At 35.2% G+C, this 25009-nt stretch overlaps 2 protein-coding genes across 7 annotated transcripts in view; one reads left to right on the forward strand and one right to left on the reverse strand.

Annotated features, from left to right (window-relative positions):
* Positions 1 to 11125, reverse strand: part of stat5b (signal transducer and activator of transcription 5b) — a 30204-nt gene extending 19079 nt beyond the window's left edge. For 2 of the 4 annotated variants that reach the window (XR_013819127.1, XM_079850723.1), the window contains exons 1-7: positions 10814 to 11125; positions 7253 to 7388; positions 6120 to 6276; positions 2786 to 2875; positions 2516 to 2684; positions 1180 to 1310; positions 936 to 1087 (exon numbers count right to left, since the gene is read on the reverse strand). Coding sequence is in view for 3 of the 4 variants with exons in the window: in XM_079850723.1 (XP_079706849.1) it covers positions 936 to 1087; positions 1180 to 1310; positions 2516 to 2684; positions 2786 to 2875; positions 6120 to 6276; positions 7253 to 7380 (827 nt within the window). In the remaining variant the exon portion in view is untranslated. Of the gene's footprint in view, positions 1 to 935; positions 1088 to 1179; positions 1311 to 2515; positions 2685 to 2785; positions 2876 to 6119; positions 6277 to 7252; positions 7389 to 10199; positions 10218 to 10669 lie in introns of those variants that run through there. The other 2 variants (XM_079850724.1, XM_079850725.1) reach the window with 2 other exon arrangements.
* Positions 11126 to 14377: 3252 nt separating this feature from the next.
* Positions 14378 to 25009, forward strand: part of oplah (5-oxoprolinase, ATP-hydrolysing) — a 68471-nt gene continuing 57839 nt past the window's right edge. The window contains exons 1-6 of one of the 3 annotated variants that reach the window (XM_079850719.1): positions 14378 to 14504; positions 14982 to 14996; positions 18357 to 18528; positions 18691 to 18882; positions 22834 to 22948; positions 23477 to 23600. In XM_079850719.1, coding sequence (XP_079706845.1) covers positions 18358 to 18528; positions 18691 to 18882; positions 22834 to 22948; positions 23477 to 23600 — 602 coding nt within the window. In that variant the 5' untranslated portion in view covers positions 14378 to 14504; positions 14982 to 14996; position 18357. Of the gene's footprint in view, positions 14505 to 14981; positions 14997 to 18165; positions 18228 to 18344; positions 18529 to 18690; positions 18883 to 22833; positions 22949 to 23476; positions 23601 to 25009 lie in introns of those variants that run through there. The other 2 variants (XM_079850717.1, XM_079850718.1) reach the window with 2 other exon arrangements.

A 25009-nucleotide genomic window follows, 5' to 3' on the forward strand; every position in this document is an offset into this window, starting at 1 on the left:
TAAATATATCTGTGCAATGCAGTAAAGTTATTGACATGTCATAATGATAAAGAAACATGCATCAATAAGAAAAAGCGTGCTTGAAGTTAAAGAGAGTTATTAAGCACAATAAATCCTGGCATCTCAGCCTTGGTCATTTTTGTAGGGGATTTATTTATATTAACATTATTTTTATTCTTTTAATCCCTATATTTGCATTCTTTAATGAGGTTAAGTAGAAAAACATTGTAAATCTCAGATATATTTTATTTTTACCTGTCAAAATAACAGAAATCATTAATTATCTTTTATATGTTTTTAGAATTTGGTAAATGACTAAATATCAGTCAACGCAAGTCAACTGTAGGCGAATTAGACATTACTGGTCTGTATGTTCATACAGAATTTTTTTTTATTTCATAGGTTTTTATATTTTTGATCTTTCCTCACATTTAAGTTTGTGTTTGTTAGGCAAAGTAAGGCAAGTCAAGTATATTTGTAGTTGTAGCCAGTAATTCAGTTTTGCTTTAAATTCGTTTAGGCTTGGTGTTTATAATCAACGCCACCATTGTTTAGGTCCAGTTTATATAAATATTACATCTCGTTCTGTATACCGTTAAATATGATGAATTTTTATGAAGTGAGGGGAACTAAAATACATGTTTCTAGTGTTATAATATTTATGTATCTAAAAATGAAATTCAACTTATATACCAATGAGACTTACCTTCAAATGCATTTTTCCCAGAATCTATGGTAATATATATTGATTTGCACTCTGATAACTAACATTTAAATATGCCAATAGATCCAAAGAACAAATGGGCTGCTTGTGTATGGTGTGGCCTTAAAGTTTGTATAAGGGTACTTCATATTAATTAGCTTATAAAAAGAAAAACAAGCCTACGGTACCCCCTCAGTAAATGTGTGAGTGTGTGTATATTGTGCATCAGTACCAGGCTTGCAGTATGTCCAGTCCTCCCTCTGATGGTCCTCCGTTTCCTGCGAGCTGCTGTCGTCTCTTCCACTGGATCAGTTCATCATCCACGATCACGGTTTGCTGTTTCCTCAACAGAGCTAGTGTTCTCTGATGCTTCTCCGCCAATTCCTATACACAAACACACATTATATTATTCAACTGCTGGAAAATATTTGTGTAGTAAGTACAAAAGACATGCATATCATGGGGATTGAGTGTACCTGTCTGTATTTCTGTAAGGTGTTGGCCTCTCGTGTGAGCCAGGCCTCTAGAGTGGACTTCCTGCTCTGCAGACCTGACTCTCTCTGAACACGCTCGGCTGGAGGAAGGCTGGCCAAGCTACTCATCTGTGCTACTCGACACAGATAAAACCTCAATGAATCGGTTAAAAATACAAGCTACAGTTCAATGAGTACTCAAAAGCATTCCCAGAAAGCCTTGCGTTAGATATGACATGTCTTTGCCATTTTGTTTCAGATCGAATTGCTCAGCTTGAGTTCAATCAAGAGAAATGACGTTGTGGAGAAAGCTGTTGACAGCGTGAACCACATATATAGCCTACGGGAGTAAAGTGTACACCAACTACATACTGCATGTTAACTTGATTAAAAAAAGGAATGGCATTCTGTTGTTTTGTGTAAATTAACTATAACAATCTGACATTAATTGCAATTTTGAATTGATTAATTAGCAGAAGTTATAACTCCATCACCTGCACCGATGCATCATACTATGGTAGATAAGCACGCAGCGACTTACATTGTTGTATGGAAAGCACCCCAGAGCTCACTAAACTGCAAGTTCCATATTAATGCATAATCAGGTAACACTTTATTTTACAGTGTCGTTGTAGCATGTTACATGTAGTTACTATAGTGATAACAATAAATTATGCATACTGTAATTACATGCAACTAACCCTAAAACTATAGTAAGTACATGTAGTTGATTAATATTACTCAGTACTTAAATGGAGAACTACACTAACAAGGACACCTTAAAATAAAATTTAACCCATAATTATGCTTGATTTTGTTGCTAATTTTATCTCTGTATTTTTATTGAGTGTACAGTCCTTTACTCTACTGTGTAGTTGTAAATTGCTCTATAATTAAACTCAAAAATTTGAGACTTGATAATCACTTTAATGTAGCCATTAGGCTGCTTTAACTTGCCTATCTCTGTTTTATCTCTTGGAGACTCTGCAACTCCGGTCCTGGAGGGCCACTGTCCTGCAGAGTTTAGCTCCAACCCTAATTAAACACACCTGAACAAGGCAATCAATGTTTTTCAGGATTACTAGATAGATACAAGCAGGTGAGTTTTTATCAGGGCTGAAGCTAAACTCTGCAGAACAGGCCCTCCAGAACCGAAGTTGTCTATCCCTGAGATAAAATATATTCTCTCTTTATCTGTAGACATCAACGGCATGTACTCCATTTAATATTTACTCTAAAAAGGTTTTGCTTGCAGAATCAAGCATTCAGCGGTGTTGTGGTATAATATAGAAAAATACTAAATAATATGTGCAGGATTAGATGACTTATATGTTCATACCCTGTATCCTCAAGCTCTCCTGGTATTGAATGATGAAGTATTCTTGACTGTGCTGCAGCTTGCGGAGGTCGTTGTCTGTGTCCTGCGTCATGACACGCAGCTCCTCAAATGTCTGGTTGATCTGCTGGTATCTCTGAGGGGTCCCATCCACCGGACCCGAACTGCTGGTCTGATCACCACAAACATACAAAATATCATTCAATTGTCACATTCCAATCACTACATCCTCAGTGTAGATCAACAACCAAAGAAACTGTGTGTGTGACTTACATTGGATGCTTCCTGTACAAGTCTTTGCTCAGTGTACAGAATGTGTTTGACACACCGCACAAGCTCCAAAGGGCAAGGGTCATACGAGCTCTACAAAACATAGGATCATCAAAATCACATCATCGTGGGTATGAACTCAATTCATCAGAGGAACAAATCTTTTGAAATAAAACGCGATTGACCTCAATTCTCAACCATTAAGATCAGATTCCAAATAGACACACAAATAATCGGATTTGGACTGACAGTGTGAACAGTCAAAGAGCCTTTGAAGCCGCTTCATACTCATCATTTTGCATAATTTAGAGGAAAATTTAAATAAATGATTATTTATAAAGAAATATGAACTAAACAGTATGAATACAGCAATATTTATCTAAATGTGAATATTTTTAGACTATAAGCCCAAATGGATGTTGGGTAACAAAGCCCTATGATCACAAATCACACACGTTTTAAAGTCTGTGTAGAGAGAATGGTGTCGTCTTAGCGGCCCCTAATTTAATAACAAATGATCATTGCGACGGAAGCAAATCAATCAAAACTAACTTTAGATGGAAATAACTTAACTCTGCTGTAAAGCCGAAACAATCTCTGTTACCTTAAATTATACGCTTATCTCTGTAAAGCTGCTTTGAAACAATCTACATTGTTAAAAGCGCTATATAAATGAAGATGACTTGACTTGACTTGACAAATAAACTGGAGCAGATGTGATTGAATCTTATTTATCTTAACTACATCTTATTATTCTATTCGAAATATCAATTTACAGATTCATTTTGCATGTGGATTTTGTCATATATCAAAGCTATATAGTCCTAAATCCTAATGATACACAGTTTGTCAAGATTAAGAATGTCACATTCAGCGTTGGAGGTAACGCATTACAAGTAACTAGGGTGACCAGACGTCCCGAAGAATTCGGGACAGTCCCGAAATTGAAGCTGTTCTAATTGTCCCGAAAATTATACTAAAGCAAAATCTTGAGAAGTTATTGTCTGATAAAACATTAAAAACTGTCCGTGGAGCGGAGGTTGAGTCGTCCTGCATTGGCTGCAGCATCTTTTTTGTTTATTTTTTTGAAGTTCTACAAAGATACCATAGGTGCAAATTTATATGCATTGATAAGCGAGCGCAAGCTGCAGCCGCCGCGAGGACAGTGAATGTGCAGGCAGCCAGTCGTAAAGGAGTGATTGATTGGTCGCGGCACAAAAAAAATATTTCGATCTGATGTCGGGTTACACACAGCAAATCATCTACACAATTATTTAGTTTTCTTTAATGATCTACAATTTAGTTGTAATAATAATTTTGGCATAAGGCTTATTAGCGTTAGGCTATAGCCTGAAAGCTCTGATTTTTTTTTTTTACAATGGCATATGAGTTCATGATTTTAATGTTGTTTTTTTGTGCCAGACTAAAGACTAATGACAGACTGTTGATCTTTGAATAAAAATATGTTTGGTTCAGGTTTGAAATTCATTATCTTTTATTATAGGCTATGTACTCTATTATCATATTAGCTCGCCATCAATTGAATTTCCAGAACTCTTGTTTCCAGAGGAACAAAAAAACCAGACCAAATCCGTGTTAAATGATGATTTTAGAAATATTTTGTCTCAAAGTTAGGTATAGATATTTAGGCCCATTTATCTGCAGCAGCTCTGCTCTGGCAGCACCTTGTCACAAAATGGAGGATTCAACTCTCCCTCTGCAGAAGAGCACGTCCTAGAAAGAACAGGCTTAAAGGGCCAGTAACACCCTTTATGAAACCATATACCAGGGTTGGCAAACTCCGGTCCTGGAGAGCCACAGTCCTGCAGAGTTCAGCTCCAACCCTGATGATAACTCACCTGCCTGTAGCTTTCTAGTAACCTTGATTAGCTTGTTCAGATGTGTTTGATTAGGGTTGAAGCAAAACTCTGCAGGACTGTGGCTCTCCAGGACCGATGTTCACCACCCCTGCCATATACCATATAGACCAAAAATCTATATGGTTTAATGTAAATAATTATCATACAGTAACATGTTTGGTATCATTTGAAATGTCTCAGTGTGACTGGTACAAATGTCTCATTCCCAAATAAAAGTAAACCAAAAGGTAACAAATTTCTTAAGAGTTTAGAGATAACTTGCACACAGAGGAGGGTGCGTCTTGCAAGCAAATGTCAATCTGTTTCACAAAGGTGTACACTCTGAATGCAATTTCCCATTGTTAGCAAATGTTTCCATGTGAAAGAAGTTTCTGTCTATATAAAGAAATGCAACAAGGAGGCTCAGGGCGATTCTGCAACTCAGATCAGCCCATAATGATGAAGGATCTCAAAGACTTCAGCATTATGTATTTTTCAAAATGTCAGGTTTAACCTACATCTTTTACTCTATCTCTGAGCATTTGATGTTATTGTATTGATTATCTTTGAACTGATTATGAAATTGGCATGATACATTTTACCTGACATAAAAAATTGTTACATTAGATTTTATTCTGAATTACTAGATCCCAGTGTAGATGGAGAGTGAGGCACATCTGGTGGGATTCTAGATTCCTGACTAACTACTTGATTTTAACTAAGTTGTTATACAGACGCAAATAGGGGGCTAGATAAAAATACTATTAAGGTAATAGCAAGCATTGAAGCGGCACTATCTTAATGTACTAGCCATAACCTCTGATTATTGTTTGGGCTTTAACTAAGTTGTTATATGGGTGACTGTAGGGGGCAATATGGGTACTTTTTAACAATAGCAAGCGTGTGTGGCATTGTTGAATCGCTTTAGCCATAACCTCTGGTTATATATCTGACTGGGGAGTTTGTGACCGTGAGATCCGCTTAAAAGAACGGCCTGCGCGAGACTCTCTGAGCGACACAGATTCCTAATGAACGAGTAAAATATAAAGTAAAGATTTAAATAGAATAATCAAATGTATTGCAAAACTATTATATAATTGACCAATAACCAATTGGGCAATCTAACCTAAATTCAAGGTTGTGATAAATGGAGTCAGATAAAAGCTTAAATTAAATTAAATTACTTTGCCACGCGGAAAAACAGTAATGCGCAGAGACCTTCACCTGTTCTATCGGAAACCGCCTTTGGGCCGATTTAGACGGGCTTACACCGTCTAGCACAGTTGCCTGTTGTGAGATGTCACATTAAGTTTAATCATTTTTCTTTATTAAGGGTTTATTGCAAGGAAATGTAAAACCATTTCAGAAATTCAATTATCTCCCTGTCCCCTGTACTTTTTGACAGGAAAGCAACCAAGAAACCCTAATGTTTTATCCTTGTCGGGTTTGCCTCATATACCTGCATCTGGTTCTCATACCTTCAGCTGTGTGGCATAATGGCCCAGTTTGATCTTCAGCAAGAAGCCATCTTCACCCATCTGATGCTCTGCCTTCCTCTGCAGCTCCTGGATCAGACCCTCCAGCAGACGCTTGGCTTTAAACTCATCCAGTTGGTTCTCCAGGTCGATGGCATCCCTGCACACGACATAAACGTGCTTCAGTCCATTTCATGCCCTGCTACGATAGTACACAGACTTTATAGACCTTAGTCAGGGTAGTGTCATATTCCTTTTTTACAGGAAAGAAAACAATGCTGTGGGGGTTAGAACAGTGTATTCAGACTGTACTGTTGTGAACTAATGAAACGCCATTCCGAAAAAAGAAAAATTTTGAGTCAAAAACTCCATGAAACAGTTTTAAGAGTTGTGAAAATTACAGGATCTAGAATTTTATACAGCGCGTGTCATTGTAAAGACTAGGGCTATAACGATACCCTCATGTCACAATTCGATACATATCACAATACTGAACTCACAATATGATATTATTGCGATACTCCAAGACACATGATAAAAGGTTAACAAAAAATGTACTGTTGATTAAAATGCTAAATTTGATATTACAATGTGAGTTTAAATGAATAGGCTTGGACTTGGTGCTGGTAACCCAACGCACAGGACAATAGTGACACTAGAATAAAAATATTTATGATTCTGAAGCTGAAAATAAAGAATTATTTTAGACAAATATGCTTTCACTCTGTCACTGACTAGATTTATTTAAAATAATGTAGGCCACTTTTTACTGGTAACAAGACATTTGGCATTATCAGGACCCACAAATATTCCCCCATTGCATTATTATACATTATAGGCTATTCAACATTCTATATAGTAGTTTAATGTAGCACTGACACAAACTCTGAAAACTTGATTTTTTTTATTTTTCATTTTGGGTGAACTATCTACGATACATATTGTCACTATACATGATATATTGCTGCAGTTTTGTATTGGGATATATTGTGACATGAGATATTGTTACACTCCTAGTAAAGACTGTTTGTCTATCCCTCACAGCCTGGTTTTCATCTGCGTTAAATTCAATATGGCATCTAACCTGGTATATTACATATACATAGATCTGAGCTTTTAGGGGAGGAGACACTCACCACGGCTGAGCCTCCAACCACTGTGCCAGGTAGTGCCGCACCTCAATGGGGAAGTGCTGCCCATAGAGAGATTGCATCTGATGCAGGGCATCCCCCTGCAGCTGCTGTGCCTGAATCCACAGCGCCATTCCTGGCTCTGGACAGATAGACAGATGTGCGATTGCAACATTAAGAATAGTATGGAAACTGTATGCCACAATGAAATGCGCTCGACTTGACCTTCTGTTTGACAAATTAACTGAAATAAATATCTTGTTCTTGACTGTGAAGTTGTGCCTGGAGCATAAAACTAATGTACGTGTTCCACATTTCAGTTGCATCATTTGTCATGACGCAATGAAACATATTGAATTGTGTGGACGTCATTTTTGGTGTCATACCAATCTTGCACTCATTATCCCCAGCCTATAATTCAATAAATCACTATGTGGCAAGTGTAATTATTAGCTATATTATTACTAAAATGTTATTTTGTGTGTTTTAGTGAAAATTTCAAGATGGAAGGAGCTGTCCTCTGCAACCAATTGTTATTGTTAAAATGGCTAAATCTGACTAATCAGTTTTAAATATTGCTCATGTGCAGGATGTGAATGGTCATAATGCCCAGAGAATAACTATAAGAAGAATATGGGTAACCAAACAGTTGATGGAAGATTCCATATATTATGGAAGTCAATGGGGTCCCATCAACTGTTTGGTTACGACATTCTTTAAAATATCGACTTTTGTGTTCAGCAGAAGAATGAAAATCATACATTTGAAAGAAGTTTCTTCTGCTCATCAAGCCTGCATTTATTTGATCAAAAATACAGAAAAAAAATGTAATATTGTGATATATTATTACAATTTAAAATAATTGGTTTTCAATTTATTATACTTTAAATTATCATTTATTTCGGTGATGCAAAGCTGAATTTTCAGGATCATTACTCCAGTCTATCAAATGATCCTTTAGAAATCATTCTAATATGATGATTCATTATCAAGGTTGGAAACAGTTCTGCTGCTTAATAGTTTTTTCATAACCTGTGATACTTTTTTAGGATACTTTGATGAATAAAAAAAAGAAAAAGAAAAGAAAAAAAAAGAAGCAAATGTTTTCAAGATAGAAATCTTTTATAACAACAATATACACTACTGGTCAGTAATTTTTTTCTTTATTTTTTTTTAAATAAATCAATAATTTTATTCAGCAAGGATGTGTTAAATTGATAAAAAGTGATAATAAAGAAGATTTATATTAAAAAAAAATTTTTTATTTGGAATAAATGCAGTTCTTTTTAACCTTTTATTCATCAAATATATTAGGCAGCAGAACTGTTTCCAACACTCATAATAAATCAGAACATTAGAATGATTTCTAAAGGATCATGTGATTGACTGGATGTCACATGTGACACTGAAGACTGGAGTAATGATCCTGAAAATTCAGCTTTGCATCACCGAAATAAATGATAATTTAAAGTATAATAAATTGAAAACCAATTATTTTAAATTGTAATACTATATCACAATATTACATTTTTTTCTGTATTATTTTTTGATCAAATAAATGCAGGCTTGATGAGCAGAAGAAACTTCTTTCAAAAACATTAAAAATAGTAATGTGTCCAAACTTTTGGCCTGTACTGTATATATATATATATATATATATAATATATATATATATATATATATATATATATATATATATATATATATATATATATTTTTTTTTTTTTTTTTTTTTTTTTTTTTATATTTTACTTCAGCATTGCGTGATACTATTTCAAAGTGATTACAGTCATTTTGACAGATAATATATTGTGAAAACAAACCTGGAAAGAGATGTGAGGATTTGGGGAGAGAAAAAGAGAGATTCTTTGTGCATTTATTAATGGCAGAAGAGACCACAAATGTGCAGTAGGCCTATATGTTGACCTTTTTCATACTATTACAGCGAAATGCAAAAGGAAAAAAGAAAAGAATCATGAGGAAAAGAATGCAGTGACTGACAAGAGCTCTTGCCATATATATTCTAGGCTATGTCACGTTAAAATACCAAGTGTTACGTTATTCTCATCTTATTCTTAAAACATGAAAGAAAACTGATAGCGCATTGAGTCGAACTGACGGATAAGTTTTAGCCTATTTGTTAGGGCAACCTTATAATGTGAAATGATTAGTTTCAGTCTTTTTTAATGAAAGTTCCACCCATAATTCAAAACGCAGTAAGTTCGTCAGGAATAAGGTGGATACACTCACAATATAGAGGAAAAGTTATCATTCCACAAATTTTTCAAATAATGTGGAATTGGAATATATATATATATATAAATTGTTTTTTTTTTAAGCCACTACATCTTTTTTTACAGTCTATGCACTACACAGACAGTAATCAACATTTATACCACTCAAGTCAGTCCACTCAAGAGACAGTGCTGTGACAAAACATTGCATGACAACAAATCATCTGTACAAAAAACGCAAAGTGAGCTTCAACAGCTACCCAACTTAAATACCTTTTTACAAACGCTGCAAAATCCTTCTTTATTTTGACCACCAACGGGCTGCAACCATGTCCTAAATTGTTTGTCTTCCTTGCACTTTCCCATTTTTCTGGTCTAGTTTTATTCCTGCTGTTCAAAATACCCGCGTCATCTCCGCATCACGGCAATTTTGCTCCGGAATCACCAAACTGGTTCCGCGTGTTTTTCTTAGATATTTGGTTCTTTCAACTGGTTCTTACATATTTTGCGACAGCAATTAAAAATTATTAATTATGAAGGCTATATTCAAATAAATTGATAATATAAAATTTTCTTCAAACCGATTTTAATGCCTGTATGATTACAATTTAATGCTTTTTAATGCCATTTAAGGCCTTAATTATCGCAAAATCCATTTAATGACTTTTAATGCCCCGCGGAAACCCTGAATTACTTTACCATTTAATACATAACGTTACCATCACTGCACCATGGTAAATCACATGTAGGCTACTCTTCCTGAAGCCAAAAACGGCCCATTTAGGTTGCTAAATAAATAAGATTTGAGATACACGTTTTGATAAAAACTAATATTACTTTGTTCTTTAAAAAATGTAGGCCTATTTGTTCGTATTGCTGTTTTTAAAACAGACTATATTAAATTAGCACATACAATTAGCATCAACATAAACCTGTTGCTTTAACCTCAAGAGCTAAGTTAACTGGAAGACAACAGGCAGACTGAAATTAAATATCCCAAAAATCATGTTTTACAATATGAAACACTACACTACACATTTATTTTCGATTATGAATTTGAGTAACTTACTCGTGGGTTGTTTAGTTAGCATTAGAAGTTAGCATTGGCAGCTAGCATTAGCTCAACCTTAAGGATCAAACATACAAACACAAGTGTTTCAAAGCGTCGCGTTAACATCAGAGTATGTACCTGTGCCATGAACGATTTAAAAGTGTATTATGGTCCGGAAACATGGTGAATTATCACCCACGGGAGCAGTTTAACATCTGAAGCAGCTCAAAGCAGTCACATGAGAACAACTGAATAATATTAGGTGATAAAACATGTGCTCACAGCATCAAAGGAGACCTGCAGCAGAAAGATGTGATGATGACTTGTGGATTTTCAAAGTTTGACAGCGTTTATCCATCCATGAGCTCCACTGCATAAAAATACACAACTACAGCAACTCTAAACTGAGTGGTGCAGGTATGACATCACTTTGTATGCCCAAACGCGGAAAAGAGTAAACATTTTAGCACTTCCTGTTCCATCGTCACGAAGTCAATTGGATTTTTGTTAAATGGCTGAAATAAGGTCTGTGGTGAACACAAGCTCAAGACACTTTTACGTTTTATTCTACAACATAAAATACACCCCACTCGTGATTTTTTTTAAGATGTTACGTGTCTTGAAAAGGGAGGTTGCTAACAAGTGGCTAAATGGGACTACAGAGGCTGTCGAGGAGATTAAACGTCATCACGCCGGTGAACTCCGCTTATAAACTCTTCCAACTCAAACTTTCTGGGAAAATTAGTTGTAGTAGCCTATTTTAAATTGTAATAATATTTCATAATATTACTGTTTTTACATTAAATATGATCAAATATGCAGAAGAGAATTATTTCAAAAACATTAAAAATCTTACTGACCCCAAACTTTTGAGCAGTATAGTGTACAGAGAAGTGCATTTGAGTCATTCCACGAAACCGGTACGATTTGAGTCCCTCTGAAGTTTTTAAGTGTATTTTACCTATTGGGTCACCAAAATCTATTCTTAAAAGCTTTTTGTATCAATTGAAATGTCTCCTTTAATAAAGTTTAAAAATAATGACATACATATTATCTTTATATTAGAAATTATCTTGTTTTTCAGTTGACACCACCTATTTTGTCATGTCCCTCATGGCCTTCTTTGAAAGTGTACTTGGAATATGAATAATATAATTAGAAAAAATTGCCATTCCCATGAATATCTATCTGTGCTTTTTTGCTGGTAATGTTTTTTTTTCTAAGTAAATTCATGATTATTTATTAAAATCACATTATTTAGTTCCGTCCCTCAGTAATCCCTCAACCCCGTTACACAAACCATTCTCCCCCATAAAACTAATGAACAGATCCTTATATGTGACATCAATAACATGAATTAACATCATAGAAGTCTTCTGAACAACACTGTGTGTAGACACAGGCAAGTTACCACCTTCTTTTATAACTATAACTTATTTAGAATCTGATATTGTGGTCGTCAAGCTCAACGACTCAACCCCGTTACATCAAATAAAGATAGAATTCTATTACTTGTGAAAATTATCTTTGTTATTTCAAAAATATACATGATTTCTTAATACAATGAATGTCATGTACTCTCTTGTTGTTCACTACATGTAGAGCAGTGGCCATTTTCAAGCAAAAAATCACAACCCCGTCACACTCAACCCCGTTACTTTTTTGCCACGAAGCGCGCGCACATGCAAAAAAACACACAAAAACATGTTCGCACAGACACACAAACACATCAAAAAAGCACACAAGTAATATGTTTTATTTTGATGACCTATTTAGTCAGTTTATAATGTTCTAATGTATTTAAAGTTATTGTTGTTTTTCCTGCAGTCGGGTTAATAAAACTGAGTTGCAATTGCAATTTATATATGTTGTTTTTCTTGGTTACATAATGAAATACAGTGGTCATAGAAAATCTTTCAGTGAATTTGAGAAAAAAACAACGATGTATATGTTTAGCTGTATTTGTCTCTTCAACCCCGTTACCATCTTCAACCCTGTTAATCTTAGTCTCAACCCCGTCACACCTACATTTTTATTCATTTTTTTTTAAGTTTATGAATAAGTAATTTAATGTTTGTTGAACTTAGTCAGAAATGTTCAGAGCAATCATAAGAATACTGATTTTAGTTAAAATTCTGAAGTTAAGCCACATCTTTGATCAAAAATGATGAGGTTGCTGTCACAAAAAGTGCCCATTTCAGGCTTTAGTATAGCATAAGTGTAAAATTATATGTAAATTTTACATTTACAATTACTGAATTAGTGTGAGGGACATATGATTAATAGGAAAATGTTGATTTCATTACAAATATATTTTATAATCATATTCAGAGAGCTCCCATAGTGTCCATAACGGGGTTGAAGACTAATAGTGCCCATATCTTAAAATAATTACCAATAATAATAGGGATTTGATGCCTGAGGTGGGAAAATATGATTTTCTGGAAGTTAAACATGTAATTAATGTTGTGGGTTGTTCAGAAAAGTAATACATAAAAGTAAAAAATCCAAAAATGTGTTTGTCCAAATCGTACCGGTTTCGTGGAATGACTCATTTACTATAATTAAGCTAGTTTGTGCAATTTATTTTTTAATTGATTGTTAAAATGGATTGGGTTATGTTCTGTAACTGTTGTTAATAAATCTGTCAGGAAAAAAATTGTGCAAAAGTTTTACCTTTAGTGGTAGACATCTATCACTGGCAGCCCTTTACAGCAACCCTACACATGAGTAATTAGACGAGTTGAGAGTACAAATCACAAAATCTTTTAGTGGTGACAAAATATTCAGATTTAGCATATTAATGAATCATTCACCTCATTAACTATGGCACACTGGTCTCCTCTACTGGAAAGTATAAGTTCAAGTGCATGCTTTTATTGGTATCGGTATCAATATCGTTGATACTGGTCCTGTAGCCTATTTGCTTGGTATGGGATCGAAACCAGATTTTGCAGTATTGCACCCCTCTGTACACTAACATCTGCTGACCACCAGTCACCACTACACGATTTTTTTTAAATGTATTTTATTTCTGTCATCTATTCACTGGCTGCCTCTTAAATTCGGGAATGACTTTAATTTACGAATTTACATGTTTTTAAAGCACTACACTGTAATGTATTGTGGCTCCATAATACATTCCTGCTGAAAACACATATGTACTTTGAAATTTGAATTTTGAGTATCTTTTCTGACACTTTTTTTTTTTTTGGTAGAGTTTATATTGTTTTGTTAATTTGCCTGTTGATGGGTTAAATGTGTTATAACAAATAGTAAATGTGCTATACATAACCCATTTAATTTAGTCTAGTTATTTTATTTTCAATGAAATATAAATGAAATATAATTAATTTAGTTAAATAGCTAGTCGTTATAATGAATAATGCATTAGCCTAATTAAAAATAGACTATACATTCAAAAGACATCTCCGAATAAATAGGCCTAGTCAATTAATCAGTCCTTCTGCAACTGTGTCAATCCTTTTAAAGTTGTTCAAATAATGCAATGGTTAGTCAATTTAATGTGTAGCTAACAGAGCAGGTTTTTATTGGTCAGATAAGATTCATCTAATAAACAGTTACTTCAACACATTAAATAGGCCTATACAATACCTTAACATGGGACATTAATATGCATACATAGCACAAAAGTAACATGTAACCGAGTTAAATTAATATAAATATCTTCTTTTGTGTTCCGCAGTTGAAATAAAGTCATACAGGTTTGGGACAACATGATGAACTAAGGATTCGCCCTTTCTTCTTGAGCAATCACGCGCAATAACTATCCACCGCCCCCTGGCCTCAGTCACGTGATATATCTCAGAAGGCGGAGATAGTGTAGCAGAAAGAGGTGATCTACTGAACTTCTCAATGTCGAAGCGGTGAAGTGTGGCTTCATATTTGTAAACAGTCAGTGCAACACGAGAGGAATCGTCTATTCGTTTCTTGTTTCATTAGTGCTTCAAGTGTAAGTAGCCTACAGCAGAACATGCTCATGTTGTAATTGCCTGATTGTTCATGTATGCAATGCATTTACTGACAGAAACATTTCAACACGTGTACTATATTGTCAGTGATCTTTAGACTAGTTAAGGTTTAAAGGATTCTGCTGCCCTTTAAGCTTTTAGTCTAATGTGCACCTATTTATAACAGCTGAGCATCTGCAGACAGCACAGCGTTCAGACAGCGTTTTATCATAGAATTTAAATATTCATTTATTATTTGCATATGCACGTTCTAATTTAAAATGATAGTTCAAAAAATGTTGTTCCAAACCTGTATGATTTAATTTCTTCTCTTCTTTTTGCCAAGAGGAGGAAGAATCTTTCTCTCACTTATTTTATTTCTGTTCTTCTTACACCAAACATGTCAGCATCCTTATTTCTTGTGTTTTTCGTGTGATATTTCTGTCATTAATGTTGTTTTTCACTGATGTTTCTGGTAGTGATGGGCTGGCCCGGTAAATATGACATTTATTTATTTTTTCTATTGTATTATTGAGACAAATAACAAGTTTGCAGTAATGCAAAGATGTCAATATTTAATTTTGTAAAAAATATTATTTTAATTTAAAAACACAGTGCATTTAGTTGTTGTTTCTAGTTTGAGTTGAGAAATACACATTTTAGCATTATCACTAATCTGTGTGTGCATTTTACTTGAGATCCAAGCAAGTTGACTCATGAAACCATTTGTTTATCGCAATCGCAATATTGACCTCAATAATCGCAATATGACATTTTCCCCAAATCGTGCAGCCCTACTTTTCAGGGGAAAAAAATTGTATCATTGTCATGTGCCTTGTGAACTAGTCATTCAGCTTTTGACCAATAGTGATTTGGCATGTCAAATCTCACACCTGATGGGCCTTAGTACAGCTGGAGGGCCTTAGAATTGTGTGTGTGTGTGTGTGTGTGTGTGTGTGTGTGTGTGTGTGTGTGTGTTCCTTTGGAGGGTGTGGTTGTCAGGTAGGGGAGGGAGGCCCATGAGCTTCAGTGCCCAGGGGCCCTGGGGGTTACTAATCCAGCCTTGGTGATGAAAAACACGCTCGTGACGCCTGCTGGTAAAAAAAAGTATAAATGCAACAAAAACTCATGCCAAACATGCAGAAAAACAGCTTTTACAAACCCATTGCAAATGTTTTATTGAAAGTATAATCTATCAGATGCAATTAACTGATCATTTAATAACATTAAATATTAAGTGTCTGTAATATGTAGGGCTGCCCTCGACTAAAGATTTTTCTAGATTAAGTCAACGATGCTGACTCGTCATCTCCGCTGTAGTGGACGTGCCTATGCAAGTTTTTTACAGATTACATTCTCTCAGAATATTTGTTCGGTTTATTTAAAAGTAGACCTTTCAAGCTTTATATAGATATAATTCTCATGTCTGTGAGACAAGTATACCCTGAGTTTCGGTTAATTTTTGCGATGTGCTCAAGTTCAGGGAGAACGAGATGGCAGAAAGCACATCCTTGTATGTTTTAATTATTTGACAAAAAAAAAAATCTTTTGTTTCTTCTTCTGACTAATAAAATTTTGGTCGACCAAACCTCTTCTAGTCGATTAGTCGAATATTAGCGGCGGGCAGCCCTAATAATATGTCTTATTTTATCAATTTTCAGGGCTTGTTTTGTTTGTTCTATGGATGGGTCAGCTAAACAGAGACTATTAAATACTATTATTCATTTTAATTATAATACCTCATTAAAACGTTTACAAATGTCTAAAACTCCTCAGAGATCATGAAATAGAAACTTAGACACTTCATACTCAGGTAATCGACATCATAGACATAATAAGTAGACGCCCGATTGGCCGCTTTGGAACGTTGCTGCGATATGTCAACGCATCCGCCACATTGCTGAGGGCAAGACTGCACTATAAACAAATGCAAGTAAACGGGTGAGCAGCGGTTTTTCTGGATAAAAACAAAACTAACGTTTACATTTATCAACCAATTTCAGTGGTTTGTACGTGGTGTACAAAAAGTTCCATCTCTAGTTATTTAAAATCTCGATAGTTAGACTTATAAAATATTTCTTTAGTAAAGAATTGTCAAAGCTCAGGCTTGTCATGTATTTGGCTTTTTATTCTTGGATAAGAATTGTGAAAATACATTGTTAATTTTCACATTAAATGAAATAAAGTTTTTCTTATTGTGGAAAAAGCATTTTCTGTCTTTGACCCAATTTTAGCAATAACAAAGATAACTGATGGATCCTTTATGGTAATACATATGATATGGTACAACTACAGTGCAATGCAAATACTAAATATAAGATCAAGTGAGAAGTAATAGTAAATAGTTTACAGTATAGTCAATAAAATAAACAAACAGTATACAGCAAATAAAATGGTAACGAATAGTATAATTATATAATATCATAAGTATAATAATATATTGATAATAGCATATAGTTTATGTATATAATACTATAATAATGGGAATATAATATGAAATATCAATTACAGAATATAGACAATAAAAAATAATAAGTTAAATAGTGACTAGTGAATAGTACAATAATTTAACAGCATTACTATAATAGATTGATAATCGCAAGTGGTATAATATTATAATAACAATAATAATAATAAGAGCAAATACAATGTAATATCAATTGCAGAATAATAGACAATAATAAAAATAGTAAATGAAATAGTGACTAGCCTACCTACCCGAAACAAGTACTTGTAATAAAAGTCGGTTTTAAGAAAACATAGATGAATATTTAGATTTCAGGAAATATAATTATAAGCTAAAACTATAATATAAATCATGTCAACTTCATGTCTCAACTTTCACAGCTAAGTTAACTAGCGACATCGCTGTCTATTTTAGTCTGACTGACTCTGGTGGCCAACTAATGTTACTATTAATAATTATATAATGACCAAATACAACCAGAAACAAATGTTCAGTCTTGCTTGTGAAAGGTAATTCCCTGTGACCCGTTTTCAATTGTGTGGCGATTTGTGCAGCGCACGAAGCAGGGATTTTTCTCAATTCCCGTTATGAGAGGTATGGGAGTTAACTTGTCCTCCGCAATATGGCGGTGCCGTTGACGTACGATCCAGCGGCCAATAGGGCGTCTATGTATTTATTATGTCTATGATCGACATAGACACTTGTTCAATGATTATTGAAATCATGTGACTTTGGCAGTTTGAAACACCCCGAACCACTGATTCGAAACAAAAGATTCGTAAAGCTTTCATGAAGCTTCATGAAGCAGTGTTTTGAAAGTGCCCATCACTAGTTTCTGGCAATAAAGAGCTAGATGATGTCATAGACTTCATTTGTATGATGGGCAAATGCCACATTCACAAAGCAAGATACCTTAAATTTAAACCCAACCATAAAGTATTTGCTTTGGATTTGTTTACTAATATCATTTAAAAAAATCATGTATGGTAAAAATGGTATTTTTCCCCTCTGTATTCCGCTACTTGTTCTTGATTTCTAATGTTGTTTTTTGTTGAAATGTATTTTTTGCAAGAAAGAAAACCAAAGAAGATATTATCAATTAAATAACGTTTTTGTCCACTGAATGAAAAACAGAGTACCTGAAAAAAACGAAAGAAAGAAAGAAAACCAAAAGAAGATATCAATTAAATAACGTCTTTGTCCACGAATGAAAGACAGAGTAGCTTCTTTTGGGTTTCACTGAAGAAAGAAATCAATTGTGAGTAAATTAATGAAGGTAGAATTTTAATTTTGGGGTTAACTATCCCTTTAAGTAAGTTTACTAAATTTTGAGATCCAGCCAGTGTGTCTCTTTTAAATGTTGTGTTCATTGCAGTCTTTGTCCCAGCATGGCTGAAACTAAAGGGAAGTTTGATTTTGCGATTGATCGGGGAGGAACCTTTACGGATGTGTTTGCCCGTTTGCCTGATGGGAGAGAGAGAGTCCTAAAACTGCTGTCACACGACCCCCAGAACTACAAAGACGCCCCTACTGAGGGGATTCGGCGAGTACTGCAGGAGGTAAGGAGAAAACCTTAACATATTTGGATGTAGTTTTTTGTTTTTTTTGGTTATGGATTAGATCTGTGGAGGATAGTTTAGAATGTAGAGAACAGAAGTCTGCACATCACTGAAGCATCGCATAAAAGTCCACTTTGTCTGTTGGGTTTGTGTATTAAACAGGAAACGGGTCAGAGCTTTGCTCGAGATCAGCCCTTGGACACTTCTCAGATTGGCTGGATTCGGATGGGCACCACAGTGGCGACTAATGCCTTACTAGAGCGACAGGGTGAGAGAACAGCACTACTGGTGACACGCGGATTTCGGGACCTTCTACATATCGGCACGCAAGCACGACCTGACCTGTTTGATCTGGTGAGTAAAAATGATTATGTAAATTCATCCCAGAGACTTGGTGTTGACTAGAAAGGGGTCTTTATAAGAGCTGAGCCTTTGAATGATGAATCATTCACTCAACAGATTCATTCAAACTCACAACAGTTCTTTACATCATGATACTTTATTACATTGGGCATGTGCACAGAAGATACTCGAGAAATGCTTTTCAAGCATGACGGTTCTGTTACTGGGCCTTACACTACTATTTAAACGTTTTTATTCCTCTGATGGCAAAGCTGAATTATCAGCAGCTATTACTCCAGCCTTCAGTGTCACATGATCCTTCAGAAATCATTCTAATATGCTGATTTGGTGCTCAAGAAACATTTCTTATTAAAATCAATGTTGAAACAGTTGTAACATGTATGTTCAGTTTTGGTTTCGTTTATCGGTGTTCTGTTCCTGTTTTACCTGCCTGAGTTCCTAGGCCCCGTTTACATGTACATGGTTATTTTGAAAAATGGAGACATTTCCCTTCGTTCGGAGAATTCGCCTCTGAAAACGATTCTTTCTAAAAACTCCGGCCAGAGTGGAAATTTTGGAAAACTTCGTTTGCATGTAAACTGAGAAAAACGGCAGCCGACGTCACAGTATGCGACAGAACTTGCATCTGCGTCAAAAGTGCGACCTATTGTTCAAAAGAGAAAGAGGAAGTGATTCGTTGCTATTGTTGCTATTTTCGGGATTCTGATTGACTAACGTGGGCTTGAGCTTCTCGTTACACTGCCACCTACAGGTTTGGCATGCTCTTGACGGCATATACACACGGGTTCGTGTAAACGAACACTTTTCTGAAAACTGACAGATGTGCACAATGTTATTTTTGAAAACGGAGAGGGTGAAATGTCCGTTAATGAAAATAGCCGGCCACGTGTAAACGCAGCCCTAGTTAGTTTCCTTGATTGTTAATTAGTCCCTCACAGCTGTTACTGTTCAATTTGATTACTTTCCCCGTGTATTTAAGCCATGAGTTTCTTCTGTTCCTTTATCCGGCATCGTCTTAGGCTGGCCACACACTTTTTTTAGATTGAAAGATTTTTAGCCCGATGTGCAACCCTCAATGATCTGGTGGATGTGGCCCGATTCAAGGCTTTTTGCAACCGACTTGTTGTCCAAAAAATCCTCAATTGTGTGGCGTCATTACGATTATTTTACTGTTCCCGATTGTGTTGGAGCCCGCACAATCCCAAATCGTAAGCCTCTGAAGTGATACCTGCGCTAGCCAATGAGAGCTAGCAAGCTTCACCAACCGGATGTTGCGCAAACATGCCACGAAAGTGGAGTATTGAGAAAAATAATGATCTCTGATATTTTGAATTTAGACTGCATTACCTATTTCGACCACTAGCTTTCTACACTCATTCTTACAGACAGCACATGTACAAATTCATGTCAACACCATTTCTGAGTATTTTCTCCTTAAAACTACAGTGAACCAAAGACCTGTTTGAAATCGCTGGTGTTTCTGACGTCACAAAGTACCTTGTAACCAATCAGGTCAAAGTGTGAAAGTCAATGACTGGATCTCTGAGCTGCTGTGAGTGATTAGAGTTGGTGCTAATTTGCATATTCATAGAAACGCATATTCATAGCGTTACATTCAAGCTATTTTAAGGCATGAAGAATTTTTTCCAAGGAAAAAAACATTTAAATATCATGTCATTTTGGTGATCAAAGATGAGTATTAAGGGATACAATGATTGACTACACTAGGAAAAGGGAGCATATTACCCCAGTTTTGTCAAAACTGCACTGCACTGGTTTCCGGTTATATATCGGAGTCATTATAAGGTGTTACTCTACGTTTATAAAGCTGTCCATGGCCTGGCCCCAGAATATATTGCTAATTTAATTCATATGAATTCATGTAGACCTCAACGATCACTTAATTGTTTACTTCTCGCAATTCCTAAAACTCGCTTGAAAACTAAAGGGGATCGGGCTTTTTCTGTTGCCGACCCAAGACTGTGGAATAACCTTCCACCTGACATTTTTAAATCTCGATTGAAAACACATTTGTTTTCTATGGCTTTTTAATGTTTGAAATTTTGGCAGTTGTATTTTGTTTTATTATGTGTATATTATGTCTTTTCATCGCTGCTTTTTGTTATTTTTGTTTGTTTGGTCTACTTTGTAGTGGAAAGGGCTCTATAAATAAACTAGACTTGAGACTACAGGGGGACTTTACGATTTGAAAATCGTTTAGTCCCAGACCTTAGTTAAATTCTCCTGTGAGTTTTAGTTTGTGGATTAAACAAAAACTGTTTTTGTTTTCTACTCCTTCATCATGCACATCACATTACAGCCATTCGCGTCAACAGTGTGCTGCTTAATATTTTTGCAGACACCTTGATCGTTTTTTTTAGTATTCTTTAATGAAAAAGTTCAAAAGAACAGCATTTATTTGTAGAAGAAATCTTTTGTAACATAAATGTTTTTACCTTGACGTTTGATCAATTTAATGCATCATTGATGGATAAAAGTATTAATTTCTTTAAAATAAAATAAAAAACGTTTACTGATCCCCAAACTTTTGATCCCCCCCCCCTCCTTTTTGGTCAGCAGGTTCTAAGAGTTCATTCTCACTCAAATACTTTCTGAATTTGAAATGGCATAATACTCATACTATTTCTGCTATTATTTAAAATGATATGGCAGAAATAATAAGAGTTGTATGCTACTATACTCTGAATCCAGCCACCAACTCATTCAGTATTTGATCAGTCGGTCCAACCATGGAAATTCTCCTGCATAGACCATACTCGAATGCTACTAGCTTGTGCAATGGACAGAATTTACAGGCAGGAAAAAAAGTCATAGGCTTAAAAAGTAAGAGACTTCAATAAACAGAAGTGAACGAGAACAATCTTAAAAGATTTGTTCGAAAACACAGATTCCTTCACAAATAGTGGTGAGTAATAGTAATTTAACAGCATACTTATAAGCGACTGACCCTTTACAGTTATCCAGGGTTAAGTTTTGCTTAAGTTTATAAGGGCTCAGGGGTCACCCCTTGCATCTTTGAATCATTTGCCGCTACTATGCCACACCACCTCAAGAGTGAATAAAAGATTAGTGGGAGGGATGATAAAAAGTGAGTTGGAGATGGAGAAACAGACCTGATGTTACTAGTGGTTTGAATCGCTGAGTCCAGAAACATACGTTACACAACTATGCAAATGCCGACATGAGTTCTTGGCCAATAGAGTATGTATTCCTACAAATGTCTGTGCCATTAAAGTGCCTGTCTCATTATTCGGGTACGTTGTCCTTCAAACTGTCCATCTCACAAAAACACTTTGTCCTAAAAAGTATTTTAAAAAGTTTTGAGTCAAATGATACAACTGTTTGTTTTCTATAGTAGAGTAAAATTCTTAAATTGGAATAATATTTGTGTATTCTGAATTGTAAAATTCCAGTATCATATTTTTGTAAAAGCTCTTGGCTAAAAGGGGAACATGATGAAACCACACTGATTTATAGTCTGGCAAGGGTCAACTATATAATGAAGTTAAATCTTAACAGAAAGTTTAAACTCTGTTCTCAGGACAAGGGTATCCATTTGGGAAACAAAGTATATTGGAACCATACCAGTTTTTGGTCAATATTGATGTTGTAATGATGTTGCAGGTTCTCCGGTTTCCCCCCCACCTCTTAAAACACAGTAGTTTTTGCACAAAAACAGTTTTTTTCAGAGAAAATCAAAGTACACACTGGAAATTCAGCTATATGAAACCCCAGAAGAGAATGAATGATAATACTAAATTAGGTTAGTCTTTTAACAGTGTTTCATCTCACCACTGAAAATATGTTCACCACTGAAAAACTGTTCACAACCAACAATGCTTTGATGAAATTCCAAGATAATCAAGATCATTTTGTTGTTGTAGGGGCTTTGAGTGTTTCAAAGTGTAGTTGTTGTTTTAGGAGGTGTGTATGCCGGATGTGCTGTACGAGGAGGTGATTGAAGTGGAAGAGAGGGTTATTCTCAGACAAGATTCCTGTCAGCTTCCCAGAAACGAGCCCAAACGAATAGTAACAGGTGAACAACATGTCAACATCTACTACATCATTTTAACAGGTCATATCATGAGGGATTAAGGTTTTCTTGATCTTTTATGGTGAAGGACTTTATATATAAGGACTATTCTACATCAGATTAATTCTATCACAAACAATGTATTGTTAGTTTTAGAGGTCAAAACATTATCCTCAGTGCAGAAGGGCAATTATTGAAACTGAGCTTCAAAAGCTATTTGGTCTGAAATTCTACAACTGCATTAACATTAATATCTATGATGCCGATTCAGAACCATTATCAAGGTTATTACAGAGGTAAATTACCTCTAGACATCCTAAAGGCATAGCAACAGAAATGGCATGTATAATTCATATGGTCAGAGAGAGAGTGTAAAATGGCCATTAAAGCTATTTGGAGTGTAAGAAAGCTTGGCTAACATTGTATGTTTATGTCATATGAAACTCGTTTTGTCGGTTTTATACAATCTCAGGAAAGTATCACTAATGTCAACTGCATTAAATCTAAGCATGGAATCTCTGTTTCTCTCAGGCAGTACTGGAGAAAGTCTTGAGGTGTGGCGTGAGTTGGATCTTCAACGTGTTGAGCAGGATTTGAGACGTGTGCAATCCAAAGGCATCAGAAGTCTGGCGGTGCTGCTACTGCATTCTTACACGTTTGTATAGATCATTATATCTTCTGTATTTATTACATGGCTCTCTGGAATATGTTTTTTCTATTTGGTCAATTGCAGCATTCTGTGATCTGATATTTCTTAATAATGACTGTAATCCATAGCAGTGCTGTATATCAGAACCGCTCACCTGATTAACACAAAACGGCTCTACTGTCTTGTTTCATACAAACGGAACTGGTGCCGTTATGCATTTCATTTATCTATTATACTGCAAATTAAATTGGAGGACTTTAGTATTAAAGGGGTCATGAATTAAGAATCAAATTTTCCTTGATCACTTGACATTTACATTTATAAGAGATCAATGTACTATCACAGATAATGCCCATTACCAGTCTCTCAAAGAATTTATTTTTATTTTATTTTATTTATTGTTTTTAATTATGTATTTTTTTGTGACAATTCACAGTATACTGTAACAATATTAGCTTAAATTGTTGTGTGATTTTAATTTAAGCATTTTTAGAGTATTGCACTCTCTAATAGTACTCAACAAGGAATTCCAATATTGTACGGTATGGATTTTAATCTACCACCTTTTTAAATCTAAATTTAGTGTAGCAATCACCTCTTGAAGATGAACTTGTTAAGATAGTAGCAGTAGTATAACGTGTTATGAGTTGTTTAAGAGGTGTTGGAGCAAGACAATGTAATATCTATCAACGTTACATTTGCCATAGTTAAAATATAATCTTTTAACTTTTGAAAATTGTATAAAGTAATTTTACAGTGGTGTGGTGATGCGATTTTGTTTTCTTGTCTAACACTATAAGTGTTTGTTTTTTAGAGACTATGCAAAATATTCATAATAGTACAGCTTGCCTGTTGTAATACAATAGGAAAATGTGACAGTATTATGGAGTACATATATAACTTTGCCTGCTTCATTGCTTTTTTGGTTTATAATCAATTATTTAAAGTAAGTATTTAAAATGTTTTACCACTTTCACTGTCTCACCCCTCATTCTAATCTCAGGTAGTGTAATAAAACATTTATTACACTATCTGAGATTATACTGAGGAGTGGGACAGTGAAAGTGGTAAAACTAAATTAAATTTACCTGCAAACAGGCCTGTTGGTCTACTAGTCTAAACAGTATGCTGATTCATCTGCAAGAACCACTAAACACAGATCAACATAAACACTGCAAGGTGCAGGATCTTGAAAAGCAGTGTCATGAGAGGATACCTGAGAGCCAAAAGGTGGACAAGAGAGAGTTATTTGATTATTATCTGTGTAAGAATAGCTCACAAATACTCATGACTTGGTATAAAGAGGGAGTGAAAGTGGCCTGTGCACTGAGCCCTGTGGAGCACCAGTTTAGTTGGAGTAGTTGGTGTGGAGGTGAAATTTCCTAATGCCCAATGTGCCATTATATCAAACACTG

This window comes from Squalius cephalus (assembly GCF_949319135.1).
Source record: "Squalius cephalus genome assembly, chromosome: 19".
NCBI lineage: Eukaryota > Metazoa > Chordata > Actinopteri > Cypriniformes > Leuciscidae > Squalius > Squalius cephalus.